We start from the raw sequence: 17,045 nt of genomic DNA, 5'->3' as shown, positions 1-17,045 counted from the left end.
TGAAGGTGAACCCCGGGCAGGCCCGGCCGAGGGAGGGGGCCCGGCCCGGGGGGGCACCGGCCCGTGACGCGCCCAGGCCGCCTTGCGTCACACGCGTGTCGCCATCGCGGAGAGAACGGAATTTCTCCCCCCGGCCCCGAACGTCTCTTGGCGCCCCCAGTGACCCCCCGCCATCCCCCCACCGTCCCCTGGGGCTCGGGGCAGGGCCCGCCGCCTCTTCCGGCCCCGGGGCCTCCCTGACGGCCCCAGCTGGTGGTGAAGGCCAGTCTGGCTGCCGGGGCGGGGAAAAGCCCTTTCGGGGTTTGAAGGCCTCGGGTTGATGGTCGGGCAGGGAATGGGGCCACCTTGCTGCACGGAGATCACTCTGGGACCCTTCGCCGCCGCTCGCCGGGGTTTGAAGGTGAACCCCGGGCAGGCCCGGCCGAGGGAGGGGGCCCGGCCCCGGAGGGCACCGGCCCGTGACGCGCCCAGGCCGCCTTGCGTCACACGCGTCCCCATCGCGGAGAGAACGGAATTTCGCCCCCCGGCCCCAAACGTCTCTTGGCGGCCCCAGTGACCCCCCGCCATCCCCCCACCGTCCCCTGGGGCCCGGGGCACGGCCCGCCGCCTCTCCCGGCCCCGGAGCCTCCCTGACGGCCCCAGCTGGCGGTGAAGGCCAGCCTGGCTGCCGGCGCGGGGAAAAAGCCCTTTCAGGGTTTGAAGGCCTCGGGTTGATGGTCGGGCAGGGAATGGGGCCACCCTGCTGCACGGAGATCACTCTGGGACCCCTCTGAGGGAGGGGGAGCTCTGCTGGAATGGGTTCCCGTTGCTGTAACGTGTGTGTGCGTGGCAGTGGCTCAGTAGAGCAGGCCTGGGCATTTATTCAGAAATACTGCTACTGCCTCTTATGGTGTAAGAAACCTTATTTTTATTGCAAAACTCCTTTAGATTGTTTTTATTTTTCACATCCGCTGCAGCGGTCACCCTTTCTCTCATCAAAATTTAAAATGTACCATCCCTGGAGGTATTTAAAAGCCAGGCAGACATGGTGCTGGGGGACGTGGGGTGGTGGTGGGTTTGGCAGTGTTAGGGTGATGGTTGGACCCAATGGTCTGAAAGGTCCCTTCTGATGTGGACAGTTGTAGGGCTCTGTGCACAGAACTGCTTGCAGGGGCACAGAAGAAGGTATTTCTTCCAGGGCTTCCTCGTTTGGTCCCAGCTGTGTTCATTTGTGGTTCTGCTGAGGGAGGCCAGGTGGGAAAGCTACCTTTGGAATCTGATTACCTCACATGTGTGTCGTCTGTCCCCAGAAGGGGAATGGGAGGGGGCTGTGGGCATCTGCAGGAAAACAGTGGCCAGGCATGTGGGGAAGAGGGTCCCAGAGGGTGCCCAGCCCTGCATCTGCTGCCAGCGTGCATAAGACATCCTGCCCTGCACTGTTAGTGCCAGGCACGGGTGAATTAAAGCAGTTGTGTTCTGCCGTAGCCTCAGATGGGATCAGCAAGGGCAGTGTCTAGACCTTTAGACTTAAATTGTATTTGAAAATAAATCTAAATGTAAGATAAAGCATGGCCTATTTTATCATAAGGATTATGTGATGTGGTGGCAGCAGTGGCAGGAGGTGGCTGGGCTCAGCAGGTCACTTCTCATCCAGTCTCCTCAGTGTATTAACTCCCATACTTTGCCTAAGCCTCCCTGAATTAATTTGGAATCAAAGATCCTGCCTCTTCCATTTTAAATGCAAGAGAAAGGAGGTGCTCGATTAAATGAAAAGGTGACATTTGCATAGCAAGGAGAAGGGTTTCCTTCTAGGCAGAAAATGTAATGAGGTTTGGAAAAATCACTGAAGCCAAAAAAAGAGTCCTGGAAAGTCTTGCCTGCCTGCTGTAAAATGTATGTTGGATGTGTTAGATGTCAGCAGTTTTCCAGCAGCACGGCAGCCCGGAGTGAGATGATCTCAGCTGTGGAATTGTAATTGGGGTAGCCAGTGCCTGCCTGTTGTAAACACCAGCGGCCTGTAAAACATTACTCCGTTCCCTCCTGAGCTGTGTGTTAAAGTTGAAATCCTGACTCAGAGCTTCAGGAATCATAAACTGAGGCGTGTGTGAGCCTGGAGGAGGGGAAGCAGCGGAGAAGGAAGGATTATCATAAGCCTCCTCCTGCCGACTCCTTATCCCTCCCTGGCATCCCGGGAGCAGGTGGGAAACTGCTGCTCCTGCCTGACCCCGAGCAGCGAGTCCCTGCCCCTCCGAGTCCCTGCCCCTCCGAGTCCCTGCCCCTCCGAGTCCCTGCCCCTCCGGCCGGGAATGTCGGTGCCGGGCGGCGCCGGCCGGGCTGAGTCTGTTCATGGGCTGGTGACAGGGTCCAGCTTCCAACTTCAGCATCCCCCTTGTAGTTACACTGGCATCTGCTTTCCTGATGCTTGTAGGTGCTTTTCCTGGTGTGAATGATCAGTTCCAGGATTTCTCTCGTTCTGAATGCCCTTTAGATCAATGTTATGAATATTTATTTTTATTAAAAATCTTTCAAAATAAAAGTTCTTTTTAAGAAAGCAGCCCAACTCTTTTAAATGCATTTAATATTGTAAAGCTGTTTTCAGCATCTTTTGGTATCTGCTGTGATAATTCCCAGATTAGGAGCTCCCAAGTAGCGTTGGGAATGTACTGGCAGTAGAATTTGTATTTCCATGCTGAGATCCGGAGCCGAATGCCTAGAAGCAGGGCTGGGTGTGAGGAGCTGTCAGTGCCTTTGACTGACGTGCGGGGCATTTACTGTGGTGATTGCAAGTCTCACTTGTTGGGGCTGCTTATTCCAACCCCCCCGTGCCATCCATTATTGCAGTTGTGCTGGTTTGGATGAAAGACCTGGTGGTTTTGGGGCCGGGGATGAGCAGGATGGCAGGACTGACTCCTCCCTTGTTTGTTGTCTGAGCTGATTTTACCAGTAGGACCTGTCCCCAGGACTGCCACGTGTGACCGGAGTCTCACCCGCAGCACAGGAGCTTTTGGGATCCACCGTTGCTCCTTGTCCCTTGGGTTAGTGTCACCCCTCCGTGCCCACGTTGACCCAGCAGTCCCCCGTGGGGACACTGGGGGGGCCTGGCCTCTGTGGGAGCAGAGGAGGGGACCAGGGGCAGGGCACGGCCACGTGTCCCAGGGGACAAAACGAATATTGTGGGAGAACTGGCATCTTCTCTTCTTGATATTGGCTGTTGTTAGGAACTACTCAGAAAATGCTTTTTGAGAAACAGTTAAGAGAAATAGACCTTGGAAGCTCTAATTGCTGCCACACCTGAACTGCTCCTATAGGAAGTGTGTTCCTAATCTGGAGATGTGACTATCCAAGACCCGTAGTTACCGACAGTGAGGGTGTGCAGGAGGCTGCAGTCACAGCACCCTGGTGAGAGGCTCCTGCTCTTGAGGGAACCATTGGGAACAAATCCTTTTGTTCTTCATTTCTTGTTTAACTCCTAAATGGAGCAGGTGTGTTTGGAAGCTCTATATTTGCAAGGGCAGACTTGTTCCTGTTGTGAATTGGTGGCTGTGAAGTGTTGTGTGGTAAATCTTGCTGGCTGCTTGTGTCCCATCAGAGCCCAGTTACTCCGGCTCAGCAGAGGACCAGTCTGTGGCTGATGTCCCCTGGCAGAGGGTCTAGTGGCCAGAGAGACTAAACCAGGGAAAGGAGCCATCAGTGAGGAGAGGGCTGGATACAGCGGGGTGTGCGACCTGCCCAGGCTGTGTCCCAAAAGCTGTCCCTGTGGTGGCTTTGGTTTTGGTGACAGTCTGTGCGGTGCAGTTCAGTGCGTTGGTGGCTCTTGCTCAGGTGAACTCCTGGGGTCGTTTGCTTTTCTTTGTTTCAGCCCAAATCAGGTTTGAAGCTCTCAATTTTCATTTTTGTATTCTCTGCTTGTATTCCATCACGTCTAGAGCAGAAAACAAATTGTAGCTTGAAGTTAGAGTTACATCATTATTGAAACTAACCTGATTTAAAAATACATCCCTTATTGCCTTAATTTTAAATTTTAGTGATCTTTAATCCTTTAAATGTAAGTGACTTTAAGCGTACACAACCTAGTGCTATTTTTTATCAAGGCTTTGATGTTGTTTTCAGGTATATGTCACAAGGAAAATACGCAGAAGCAAGAGAATTAATGTATTCAGGGGCTTTGCTGTTCTTCAGCCATAACCAGGTAAGTCCCGTGTTTCACGTGTGGTTGGGGGTAGTTGTTATTCCAAGATTTTGAGTGATGAATGGTGGATTCTCTGTGGTAAACGTTTGGGGTAATTGCTTTGTAATCTTTTATTTTATCTCTTTGTTGAGTCTTTCTCCGCTAAGGAGGATTATGCCAAGCTGGAGCATAAAGCAGGAGTGTTTGAGCATCCAAACAATAATCGTAACCACATTTGGTTTGCTTTCCTGGAGCCTTCTCTTCCAATGCCATCAAATTACTATAATTATGTTATAAGGGAAGGCTGAGACTTGACACTGTGCTGTAGATGTTGGTCAAAGTATTAAATCTGCCTCTGGCAAACTTCTGGTTGCTGTTTTTTTTTCCGTACCGATACGTTCCTCACTGCCCACGTGTGTCTGTTTTGCAGCAAAACAGCGCTGCAGATCTCTCCATGCTGGTGTTGGAGTCCTTGGAGAAATCGGATGCAAAAGTAGCCGACGACCTTTTAGGTGAGGTGCCCTTTGTGCTGGGTTTGGTGGTGTTCAGATGGGCTTTGGCTTCACTGGCACTGCTGGTGACAGGCTCAAAACCTGAAATCCTCCCTGTCCGCTCTCTCACGTGGCGTAAAAACAGACTGGGGGAAAGCTTTATTAGAGAATAACAGGTTCCTGATAACAGCAGCACTTTAGTTTAAATGTCATAGCTTAAAGATGCAGCGTTTCATCCTACCGCTGTTAATGCTAAATGTTTGTGAATCTTATTGCTTCTAGAAAACCTGGCTAAATTGTTTAGTTTAATGGATCCCAATTCTCCCGAAAGAGTGGCTTTCGTATCCAGAGCACTAAAGTGGTCTAGTGGGGGATCAGGGAAACTTGGACATCCCAAACTACACCAGTTACTAGCGATTACCCTGTGGAAAGGTAAGAAAAATCAACTGGCTTTTCTGTGTTTCGTTGGGAAAATGGTGAAAGTGTGATATTGTAGGAGATCTACTTTGGGAATAATCGAAGGAAGCCGAGGTGGAAATGGTTGATTGAGTTCTGCTGTTGCCTGATTTTTGCAGTAACTTCAGCTTCGTGTTACTAACCAAAAAAAAATCTGGGGCTGTAACTCTATATTAGTGCAAAACCCAACTGCTGTAATGCTCTCTGCAAAAGGGAGGCTGATCCTGCAGACTTTGAGGGAGTTTGACTGAGTCATTAGGAGGAAAATTGCTTGGGCACAAAACTCTTCTATTTTGGGGTTTTTTTTGGGTTTTAAATCCTGGATAAACCTAAAAAAGATTGAAATCCATCGCCCAGCACCCAAAACAGTCTGTGAATCTCTAATTGGGTATTTTTTGAGAGATTGACCAGCAGGTTTATTCCAGAATGAATGCCACTGCCTTTGATTTTTGTGGGATTTTATCACTTGTGATGGGGTGTAAGGGAAACCAAAAATGCACTGAATAGTTATTTTAATTGCAGATGATAGCCAGTTTTTAAAGTCTTATGTTTAAAACATAACAAAGGTGGATGAGAACAGTTGAATAAATGCCATCTCTCCTGCGGTTTAATAACTGTGCGAGATATTGTTTGTTTATTTTAAATTTTTCAGTAGCTGCGAAGTGATGATGGTGGTTTCACATAACAATCCTGACCCAATGGTCAGCATTCCAGCTGTGGCAATCCCGTGCCTGTTCCCCTGGGACTTAGATTAGCTTGTGGCTGCAGAAAGGGGGGATTTTCCTCTGAGCATTTAAGTGAGAAGCTGAGATAGAATTAGGATAAGAAGCAGTTGCATCCTGCAAGTAACAGTCCCCATTTTGCAGCCGTCTGCTCGCTGTTCTTTCCAAGAGCAAAATACATACATTACCTCAGTCTGTAGTTTTTGAGAGTTTCATCAGAAAAGGCTCAGATTTTTAAAACAAAGCTCTTAAATCCAAAAATATTAGCAGCTGTGCAGGTTTGATTTGTCATTGCAGGGCTTTTGCATGATGCTTTGCTTCGAGTTAAGTTCTAACAAGTCGTTGTCGTTTCTTAGACCTTTTTTCCCTGTACAATCGCTGTTCTCTTCAGCTTAAGGAAGCAATTTTAATTTTGATAGCGAGAGTGGGCTAAGCTAAAAATAGGGAATGCCTTCTTTCTGTGCACTGAGAAGGAAGGTGCTGTTTGACTTCTTGGTGCACGTGGTCTAATGTGGAACTTCTTGATTCTTCTCCTGAGCACTGGTGACAGCCCCTGAAGTGCCAAGGTGCAGTTAGATCAAACGATAGCGCCGCAGCTCAGGCTGTTTGTCCCAGTGGTGGCTATGTTCTGTGGTTGTATGGAATAAATTCTATTTAAATCAAATGTATTTAGGTTAACATGTTTATTATCTCACTTTATAAATTGTGTGTAACTTATAAAGCTATTTAAATCAAATGTATTTAGGTTAACATTTATTATCTTGCTTTATAAATTGTGTGTAACTTATAAGAAAAAGCCTACTCTCTTTTTTGCTTGTTGTGTTGCTTATATACGGTGTGTGTAGCTCTTGTCCTTTCACCTGCTGTAGTGTAATAATCTAACAGATTTGTTTTTACGTTCAGGTACAATGAACCGATTTCTTAAAAGCCATTTTCTTTTTCCTTTTATAGAGCAAAACTATAGTGAATCTCGGTATCACTTCTTGCACTCCACAGATGGCGAAGGATGTGCTAATATGCTAGTGGAGTACTCCTCGGCCAGGGGCTACCGCAGCGAGGTGGACATGTTTGTAGCACAGGCAGTACTACAGTAGGTGTTCCACTTTGGTTTTCAACTGTTCTGCTGAGGTGACACTGTGTGTGGGGCCAATCTAATGTAATTGTGATAACTGTAGGTTAACCGTGCGTCCTTTTCGGAAGAAACTGGCAAGAGCTTCTGAAACTCTCTTTGTGGAGTAACAATGGGGAAAAAAAAGGTCTCAAAAACGGTGTGTTGAGTTGGTCAGATTGGGAGAGAGAGAAAAACAAATAACGGATTAAGGTTGAAACCTGAAAGCACGTTAATTGCCTGAAGAATTAATGTAATCTGTTTGACCCTGAAAGCACAATTCTTAGCTTTGTTAACACCACTTTATGCCTAGTTAGGGCTTACCTTGATGTCCTTACCGGGCCTGAACTAAGCAGGCTCTATATTTACCTTTAGTGTGGTCCTTGCTCTCCGGCTCCTTGTCCTGAGACACGGTTTGTCTCGGGTCACCCTGGGCTGGGAGCAGCAGCACGACCCTTCTGGGGCTGCAGAGCTGTGGGGGCTTTCATTGACTTCTTGTAGGGGGTGGGAATGCGAGCCCTGGTGTGCCTTTGCAGAGCTCATGTGCAATTGAGGCTGACAAAGCCAATTTTACTGTGTTTAATCAGCTGATGGCTTTCTCTGGGGATGGAAAGCAGCTCATGGAGGAGGCTGAGGAGGAGGTGGAGACAGGGCTGTGCAGCGGGGAGTCGGGGAGCGAGGAGGTGTTGGGGAGAGGGAGGAGGTGAGAGCAAGCCTGTCTCTGCTGGCAGCAGCCAGCTGTCATCTCAGATATGTCCTGCTTTCCCTGATACAGCCTGCAGTCACTTTGAGAGGTAGAAAATCCTTCATGCAGGACTCCTAAACAATTTTTTGGGGCTTTGTTCTGGACAGGGGGGGAAATTCTGGAGAGAAGGTATCAGTAAGAGATTATTTTTTCAGCATTTATACAGCGATATACCACATCCTTCCCTGGCCTATAGCTCAAATACTGCACTAAATCCTCTTACATGGCAGTTTCTACTCTAATGACAATAATTGCTGGCAGAAGGGCCCAGTGCCCTTGCCCGTGTGAGGGTGCAGAACTGGAGGCCGCCAAGAATGAGACAGCTCATGGCAGCCTTCCCAGGGCTCACCAGCAGCTTTTGTCCCAGTAAAGTCCCTTGTTAGGCCTGTGGGACTTGAGGAGATTGCCAGTTAAATTAACCAGACCCAAACAAGGGTTGGGAAATGGATCCTTTAACTGCTGACACGAGGCTGGGCAGCTCAAAGGGCAGCTTTGTGCTGAGACGTGTGGGACAAACTTCTCAGTGATCTGCTGCCAGGCTGTTCTGAGCTGGTGCTGATGGAACAGCAGAGTTGTCAGACACATGCTGAGAGGAGATGTGTTTGGGAATGGATGGGGGCAGGAGAGAGGTCTTTAATTAGGTTTTTACCTTATCATAGTAACTCTGGACAAGTAAATGCAATGTCACATTTAATCTGAATTACATGGTGGCCAGTCTTTCCACATTTTGATTTAATTGATGCCCTCTTTCAGTAACCATCCTGTACACAAGCTGCTTAGATCTTGGTTAAGCTCATTCCGTTAATGTTTAGTGTCAGTTCTCCCTCCCAACCTGCTTATTCCACGGTGTAGTTCAGTAGTGGTTTTTCCCCTTCCTCAGCTGATGGGCCAACCATTGCCAAAGAGCTCTGCCAGTCAGTTTTTGCCATCAGTTTAATCCCGAGATGGTTTCTATGCACAAATGAAGTAGAGTTTGTCGAGCGTTTGGCTTCCCTTTTTCTCTCTGCATGTAAAACTGCTTCTCCGCCTTTTATTTTTAACTTGTCCTGTTCTGTTTCCTTTTGCAGGTTTCTCTGCTTAAAAAATAAGACCAGTGCATCAGTTGTTTTCACGACGTACACACAGAAACACCCTTCCATAGAAAAGGGTCCGCCCTTTGTCCAACCGCTGCTAAACTTCATCTGGTTTCTGTTGTTGGCAGTTGACGGGTACAGTCTGATTTTTCTCCCATTTTTCTCCGTTTCCTTTCCAGTTGTTACTGAAATCACATTTCTGGTTGTTTCCTTTCCAGAGGAAAACTAACAGTATTTACAGTATTGTGTGAACAGTATCAACCTTCACTGAAAAGAGACCCCATGTATAATGAGGTGAGTTACTCCCAGCTGCAAACAGCATTTAACCCACAGAATTAGTTAAATAACAGCTGAATGTCTCCTGTTCTGTGACTGCACCCAGGAGTGGGATCTGGCTTGTGTGGTGTGGCTGCTGCCCCTGCTGTTTCCACCTCTAAATGAAGTTGCTGACGTTTTTGTTCCCCTTGTGTTGTTTCAGTACCTCGATAGAATAGGACAGCTTTTCTTTGGTGTTCCGCCCAAGCAGACATCGTCCTACGGAGGGTTACTAGGTGAGTTTGTGCTGGTAATTGATACACAGTGGCTGTGCTGGAAACAGATCATTTGTTCTAATGCATATATCAGTTTTTTCACAGCCTGTAGCAGCAGTCCCTACTGTAGAATATGAGATAAATTGGTTTCATGTGAAATTAATTTGGTGAAGCTTATAGACTTCCCATCTTTGGGAAGGGCAGAAGCATGTCAATGAATCTCAGGGTTAATTTTTGACATTATGGCATAAATGCCAAATGTAAAGAAAAATCTTGTTTGTGTTAAAGTTTCATTTCCTCAGACTTGAGTGAATGGTTTTCCTTAAGCCAAGCCTGGCACTTGGGCAGAGATGTAACCAGTGCTGGTATGAAATGAATGTTGCCGAAGTAGAAGTTGTGAAATCAATACTGCCCTTCCACGAGGAGTGAAAGGCAATAGAGAAATTCAGCCCTCAATTCCTGGCTCTTGAATAAAATGTGGGCAAATTGAACGGGATTACTTCTGTAAAATGGAATGTTTTCCCTTGAGAACTAAAGCTTTTCTGTTTGGAAAGTGATTTGAAGCTTTACCTGCAAACGTCAAATCATGGATACTCAAAGCTTGTGAAAAACATGAGCATTGTAGATCCCGTATGATCCAGCTTCTTGGTAATTCAGACATCTTTACATTGAACAAAACAGGGAGAATGCATAAATGCCTCCAACGTTTAGAGCACGATGCAGACCATTCCTGGGTTTTGGCAGTTTCCTGGCTACAGGTCTCTCTTTCCTCATTTAGATGGGGCTTTTCTTTCCCCTCGTGCTGCAGCTACAGCCCATAAGTATGTGATTTTAGTGGAGTTTTTCCAGTGCACTCTTAGAGGAGGAAAAGTATCAAAATACAGCTTCCCCAATCAATAAATTGTTATTGGAAACCAGCATGGGAATACTAAAAAAAACCACAAATAAATAGGTTTTTCCATGATTGAACTCTGCACCCTATCAATCAAGAGCAGTGGGAGAATAGTTAAAAGTTCTTGAGATGAGAATGTAAATGGCAATTTTGACTGCCCTGTGTTTTATTCTAGGAAATCTTTTAAACAGTCTGATGGGAACTGGAGAGGACGAGGACACGGAGGAGGGGCAGGAGGACAGCAGTCCCATCGAGCTGGACTGAGGGGTGCCCTGTAAATCTGGTGATTCGATGGCTCCAAAGACAGTTTTGGAATTTGAATCCTGCGGTTGTTTCTTGGCGCCTAAAAGGGCTCCTCCGGTCTTTTAGAAATGGTTGCTGAAATGTTTATAATGTTTGGTCTATATTATTTATGTAAAAAAAAAAAGAAAAAAAAAAAAAAGAAAGAAACCAACCAAAAGTAGCCAAACGAAGCGATGGGAGCAGGTGGCTGTTAGCAGGTTTCCCATACAGCGGCTGTTGACTTTTTGATTAAAAATCTGGTCTTCTCCGGTTTCTGACGCAGTATTCCCTTTTGCACAGCAATTGCATAAAGCAGAATGGTGGGGTTGGTACCTCAGGGCCTCACCCAGTGCCATCCTTCTCACGAGACAGCCTGCAGGAAGCCGTGGGGAGGCAGAGGGATCCTTTGAGTAACGTTCTTTGCGAGGCCGGTGCCAAAAGTACCCGCCTGAGGAGCCCGGATCCGCGCTGCGCATCCCGGAGCCGTGAGTATGGCCCACACTGCCTGAAAAGCACAAGATTTAATTGCTCTCCAGTAAAAGCCAATCAGTGGGACGTAGGTAATTGGCTTCCCTGTGGATCTCTCTGGCCTAGATATAAAAAAAAAGTGGTGGGTGGGCTCCTCTGGGACAGAGCGAGTGCGAGTCCCCAGCTGTATGCCTTGGAAACACAGCTGCCTGGGAAGGGAAGGGATACTGCAGAACTTCTGGTTCTTTACCATATATTTATTTTTCTCTTGGGTGATTGATTGATTCATTTAACACTTTCTGTAAAATGAAAAAAAAAAAAAAAGAGTAAATGGATAAATAATGGAGTAACTTGAAGCGCAGTGGTAGGGAACAGCCTTTCTGCAGCTCCTCCTGGAACGCAGCCCGGCGGGGGCTGGGGTACCAGCCCACGGATGAAAGGGGGGGGAAACGCTTTATTTTTTCATGGTGAAAATAAAAAAGGCTTAGATTAATTAATAAACAGCAATCATGCATGGGGGGGGGAGGGGTTAACACAAATTTATTGACTGTATGAAAAAGAAAAAAGGCATCGAAAGGAAGACTTTGTGTTAAGTGTGAAGTCTCAAATAAACACTTTATACCAGGAGAGGTGACGGTGAGATGTGTGAGCTCCGTGAGTGCACATTGGGCTTGACTTGGTGTTTGTCTCCCCCTCCATCCCCTGTTTGACTGAGGGTCACCTGGGCCCTGGAGCTGCAGGTGGTTAAAGGCAGAGGGTGAGTGGGGTGTTGGGGGTGGCTCTGATTTGCAGCACATGAAATACCCAGTTGGGAATTACAGCTGTCTATACAGAATGTGTGTGTGTGAAATAATAATATATATTAAAATATATACACACACACAAATAAACAGTCTTTTGTGTGTATAACAATTTATAATGAAATAATGTTATGCTTTGTAATTTATAATATTAAACATGCACACACAGTCTTTCTAGCCAGCTGTAAACACCACCAAGGAGCCTGGGCTTTTAAGTAAGTATGAGTAAGTGACAGTATGGGTGTAAAACATTTATAAATGCTTCTAATATAAATTAATTACCTAGCTATACTTAGGCATACACATGTGGATATAGATATGTTTCTATGCAATATATTTTTCTTAAATTTTAATATATGTATAATTATGTCCTTTACACTTATATATATATATAAAGGTGTGTATATACACACCCCTACTTATATCCCTATATAAAAAGCATGTCCATGTGTATATAATATATAACTAAATATTTTCTAAATTTGCAATTACTAAAAAAAGCCTCTATACCTATACAAATCTATGTATGGAGTACATTTAGCTTATATATTTGTAAGTTAAATGTATATATGTCTAATGATGGCTGCATATACACGTGTGTACTCCTATGAACTATATTCAGCTCACAGGTACACACACAGTGTATTATAGATTATGCTTTTAGCTGCTGTGTGCAGTTTATGGTTGTGTCTGAATAGGCAACAGAATTTATTTCTATAGGCCCAAGAAAAATAATCTCTTGTGTGTATGTGTGTGCATCCATAATGATAAAATATGAAATTTATATATATGTCTATATAAAAGAGGTACAATGTAGATTATATAATACATATACACCATGTTGTATATTATAAATAGGTGTGTGGGGGTTACATGCCATATATTTACATGGTGTGTACACACCCTGGGGGTATCCCATGTCCGTCTGTCCCCCCGGGGCTCTCCCCACACCCTCACCTTGGTGTCTGCAGGTGTTTTCCCCCCCCCCAGCCCCAGCACCACACGGCCACGGCTCGGACATCATCATTTATTGGTTGGACTGACATTTAGTACCACAGTGGTGTCACCAGGGAGGGGGGGCACGCACACAGCCATGGGATGCTCTCGTTACACACACCAACACACGCGCCGGGCGGGGACGGGCACTTTATTTTTTTCCTTTGGGGGGTATAAATCCAGCACCCAACGTGCAGGTCCCAGCCCCCTTCCCCCCGGCAGGATTACAGTGCTCAACACAGCGCTGAAACGTCACTTCAAGCAGCTTTTTTTTTTTTTTTTTTTGGCCAAAAAAGAAAAATCAACAAAGAAAAAAATTTAAGAGAATTATGGGGAGGGGGGAGTGCACTCACCGATCTGAAGAAGCAACCTCCTGTTGCTCCCCCCACCCCACACATCTGAAATGGGGTGAAACCCATGAACCAGGAACTTTGCTCCCCTGGTGTCACCTCCTGGCTTGGTGGCCCCCCATCCCCCGCAGGGGTCCAGGGCTTCTTGAGGGGAGTTGGGGGGGTTAACCCTGCTCCATGCCCTTCATTAAGCAGGTAACGAGCTCAACGAGGCTGATTTCCTCTATTTCTAAACCCCGTTAGAGCCCAGCCCGGGCAGGACATCCCCCCATGGGGTCATTCCACACACCTCAATCGTGGCTGGTCCCAGGTTGGTGCTTCCCGTCCCACCAGGACGTCACCAGCTCCGTCCCCGCAGGGGTCCAGGGCTTCTTGAGGGGAGTTGGGGGGGTTAACCCTGCTCCATGCCCTTCATTAAGCAGGTAACGAGCTCAACGAGGCTGATTTCCTCTATTTCTAAACCCCGTTAGAGCCCAGCCCGGGCAGGACATCCCCCCACGGGGTCATTCCACACACCCCCATGGTGGCTGGTCCCAGGTTGGTGCTTCCCATCCCACCAGGATGTCACCAGCTCCCTGGGGGACACTCAGCTCCAGCCCCACGGAGCAGCTCGTGGGGAAAAGCCCCATCTCCCCTCGAGATGTGCCACCCAGAGTCCGGGTGGGACCCCCCTTTCAGGGGGTGACGGGGACCCCTCGCCCAGTGGAGCCAAATTTGAGGTTGGATCAGCATCTTCTCCCACATTTCGCTGCCGCCCTTCTTGGTTTCCGACATGATCAAGTGAATGATGAGGGGAAAGGGAAGTATTATTATTATTACTGTTATTAATATTATTATTATTCATTAATTTTAACATTTCAAATAAAACCACGTTGTGTTGTAAACAGAAGCTCACTCCTCAGGTCTGCCCAGCCAGTCCCCGCTAAGGTTTATGTTTGAAATGGGCTTCCACTGAAAGAGAAAACCACAGAAAATAAAGTTAAAAGCAGGACAGGGCCTGGCAGGTGGTCCCTGTCCTGCCCCTGCTCCCTGGCTCCCGTTATCCCTGTGGCTGGGTGACCAACCACCCTCACAGCACCGTGGGCATCACGGCAGAGGTGATGAAGAGGAAAGGAGACCATCCTCCTCCTCCTCTTCCTCCCAGTGTGAGCCCCTCTCTGCTTGGACAGCTTTTGTACCCTCTGCCAAGGTGGGGAAGGGCTCTCACAAGGGAGCACTGCTGCTGGATCCCTGATCCTCCTCCATCCATCCCTGATTCCCAGGGCCTGGCAGGTGGTCCCTGTCCTGCCCGTGCTCCCTGGCACCCACCTGTGACTGGGTGACCGACCACCCTTACAGCACCGTGGGCATCACGGCAGAGGTGATGAAGAGGGAAGGAGACCATCCTCCTCCTCCTTTTCCCCCCAGTGTGAGCCCCTCTCTGCCTGGACAGCTTTTGTACCCTCTCCCAAGGTGGGGAAGGGCTCTCGCAAGGGAGCGCTGCTGCTGGATCCCTGATCCCCCTCCATCCATCCCTGATCCTCCATCCATCCCCCATGCCCTCCATTCATCCCCAATCCCTCTCTATCCATCCTCAGTCCCCTCCGTCCATCTTCCCCCTGCTCCCTGATCCTCTCCATCCATCATCCTCATCCCTGATACCCTTCCATCCATCCCTGATCCCCTCCATCCATCTCTGATCCCCTCCATCCATCCCCCTCATCCCTGATCCCCCTCTGTCCATCCCCAATTCCCTTCTATCCATCCTCAGTCCCCTCCATCCATCCCCCTCATCTCCGATCCCCTTCCATCCATCTCTGATCCCCCTCCCTCCATCCCCCTCATCCCCGATCCCCCTCTGTCCAACCCCAATCCCACTCTTATCCATCCTCAGTCCCCTCCATCCATCTCATCCCCCTCTGTCCATCCTCAGTCACTTCCATCCATCTCCCCCTGCTCCCTGAATCCCCTCCATCCGTCCCCCTCCATCCATCCCCGATTCCCTCCATCTCGGGGGGGTTGGGGAATTCCTCCCTCCCGCCCTCCCCAGCGAACCCACCTGCGTATTCCTGAGGCAGCATGGGCCGGCTTATGACTTTCTGGAAGGTGGTGATCCACTCCAGCTGGTCGTCCTCCGTCTCGCAGGCGAAGAGGAATTTCCGATCGGGGGTGACGATGGTGATCCCGTGCTGCCAGTGGTTCCCCTGGGTGGAGGGCGGGAGCCCCTCCAGGACCTTGTAGCTGTTCTCCTTGCTCCCAATAAAGACCTCCCCTCTGGCGAAGGCGTCCTGGGGGACAGTGGAGAGCTGGGCTGTGACCCAGGGGTGGCCAGGACCCCCACACCAGCCACAGCCTCCACCAGTAAAGGGCAGCAGCCAAACACCAAAAGCACCGGCCACCCCACGGAACCCTCTCCAGCTCCCCCCGGGGCACCCACCGCACGGGACCAGCACCGGGGACCCTCCATTCAGCTGCAGAAAACTCAGCAGCTGGTCCCCAGGGTTTCCAAAGCATTTCTGGTGAGTATCTGTGTGTGGGGCTACAGCACCCTGAACACCCGGCAGGTCCACCCAACAGTGACAGCTCAGTGACCTCTCGGTGCTCCCACCAGCCTGAGCTTCACTGCTTATCATCATCATCGTCAGTAACAGGAGGAGGAGTATGATGGTCATTGTTGGTTATTCCCAGCAGACAGCCCAGGCACCTTCCTCTTACCAGGGGATCTTTGAAATACATGAGCCGCCGGTCGTCCATGGTGAACCATCGCTTCTTGAACCCCTCTGTTTGCTGAAGAGACCAAAAAACACCGGATTAGACACCAAACCAGTGCAGGCCCTCGCCTACGGGCACCACCCAGAGAACCAGGGCACTCAGAGGAGCCCAACGGGCTGGGGGGAGCTGGGGATGGGTGGCTTCTGGGCCACCACCAGCTGGCACAGCAGGGTCCAGCTCCTCCAGGTGGGCTTGCAGGAGCGGGCAGTGAAGGGGGGGGTGTGTGGGTGCCCTACGAGGTGGGTCTGGATATTTTTAACATTTGCTTCCAGGTGGGGAAAGTGCACGAAGGCATTCAGGGCGCTAAGGCTTCGCCTCCCCAGCAAAGAAGGGTTTGTCCCACCAGTAGAACCTTCTCAGCCCCGTTCAGAGCAAGGCTCGTGTTTAGAGGGACGGCAGCAATGGTTTATGTCCTACCTTTGGCCCCGTTTTCTCCATGTACCCTTCCTTCAGGTAGTTTCTAGAAAGCTTTGGCACCAGCTGGAGCAGACGAAGAGGAGAGAAAAGGGAGCAGTGTCAGACGGAGGGAGCTGGGGGATGGATGGGGGGTCCCTGAAGGAAAGCCCACGCCAAGCTCGCCCCCAGCCCCCCCGGTCCCACTCCCCCAAAGTGCTCAGAAGAGCCGGGGGCAGAAACACGAAGCATCTCCGAGAGCTTCACCAGCAGAGCCCACAACCCCAGGACCAAATCCCACCGCTCAGCTCTGGTGGGGCAGCTCCTCCACCAGCCACAGCAGGAGCTCCTCACCCAAGCCCTGAAGTCTAATTTGCCTGTAAAAGCTCGTTAGCAGGCGCTGCCTGTGCACTCCCCCTTCCTGCAGATACTGCTGACAACAGCCACCAGCCCCGGGGATATTTTTACCGCTGCGCAGTGAGAGGGCGGCAGCGTCGCCGCGAGATCTTCCCAGGTGCCTCTAAGAGCCTCTCGAAAGATGACGAGTCTCACCAAAACGAGCCTGGCCACACGCCTCCCCCGCCCCTGCCTTCCAATTAACCAGCTTATTAACGGCTCCGCTTGCCAAACCGCGCTCCTGCAACACCCAGCTCTGCCCACCAGCGGCTCTGGTGGAGCAAGCGTCTGCTTGGAGGGCAGAGACACCCCAAAATACAAAGACACCCCAAAATACAACAGCCCAAAGAACCACACAGCAGGAGCCAGGAGCATCTTCTCCTTGGACCCTCCTGGGTGGGCAGTGAGGGGCTCTGCAGCCTTTGTAGCCCCGGCGTTTGGCTCC

At 49.3% G+C, this 17,045-nt stretch overlaps 2 protein-coding genes across 4 annotated transcripts in view; one reads left to right on the top strand and one right to left on the bottom strand.

Moving 5' to 3' along the window:
- The first annotated feature begins 779 nt into the window (after positions 1 to 779).
- On the top strand, positions 780 to 11,543 carry GET4 (golgi to ER traffic protein 4). Of its 3 annotated transcripts, none has more exons than XM_014946253.1 (10): positions 780 to 891; positions 1,119 to 1,233; positions 4,090 to 4,168; positions 4,578 to 4,659; positions 4,921 to 5,070; positions 6,813 to 6,906; positions 8,737 to 8,877; positions 8,961 to 9,036; positions 9,221 to 9,293; positions 10,340 to 11,543. In XM_014946253.1, exons 1-10 carry the CDS (start codon positions 795 to 797, stop codon positions 10,426 to 10,428), a joined length of 996 nt encoding a protein of 331 aa, XP_014801739.1. In that variant the 5' UTR covers positions 780 to 794; the 3' UTR covers positions 10,429 to 11,543. The 3 variants fall into 3 exon arrangements, with proteins under 3 accessions (XP_014801739.1, XP_014801738.1, XP_014801740.1); XM_014946252.1 differs by having other exon boundaries at positions 6,768 to 6,906; XM_014946254.1 differs by lacking the exon at positions 1,119 to 1,233 and having other exon boundaries at positions 870 to 891; positions 6,768 to 6,906.
- A 2,321-nt stretch (positions 11,544 to 13,864) lies between these two features.
- The window catches only part of ADAP1 (ArfGAP with dual PH domains 1), a 40,672-nt gene continuing 37,491 nt past the window's right edge, over positions 13,865 to 17,045 (bottom strand). Inside the window, exons 7-10 of the mRNA XM_014946232.1 lie at positions 16,229 to 16,291; positions 15,755 to 15,826; positions 15,099 to 15,327; positions 13,865 to 14,011 (exon numbers count right to left, since the gene is read on the bottom strand). Of these exons, the coding sequence (XP_014801718.1) occupies positions 13,983 to 14,011; positions 15,099 to 15,327; positions 15,755 to 15,826; positions 16,229 to 16,291 (393 nt within the window). The 3' untranslated portion in view covers positions 13,865 to 13,982. The remainder of the gene's footprint in view (positions 14,012 to 15,098; positions 15,328 to 15,754; positions 15,827 to 16,228; positions 16,292 to 17,045) is intronic.

Source organism: Calidris pugnax, unplaced genomic scaffold (assembly GCF_001431845.1).
Source record: "Calidris pugnax isolate Ruff unplaced genomic scaffold, ASM143184v1 scaffold123, whole genome shotgun sequence".
In the NCBI taxonomy this organism is placed as follows: Eukaryota; Metazoa; Chordata; class Aves; order Charadriiformes; family Scolopacidae; genus Calidris; species Calidris pugnax.
This window is presented reverse-complemented; position numbering and strand designations above follow the sequence as displayed.

Excerpts from the sequence above, each read along its gene's own strand:
- GET4 (XM_014946252.1), top strand. The coding sequence starts at position 795 with ATGGGTTCCCGTTGCTGTAACGTGTGTGTGCGTGGCAGTGGCTCAGTA. Across the intron at positions 5,071-6,767 it reads AGCGATTACCCTGTGGAAAG|AGCAAAACTATAGTGAATCT; the intron begins GTAAGAAAAATC and ends TTCCTTTTATAG. Across the intron at positions 6,907-8,736 it reads GTAGCACAGGCAGTACTACA|GTTTCTCTGCTTAAAAAATA; the intron begins GTAGGTGTTCCA and ends TTCCTTTTGCAG.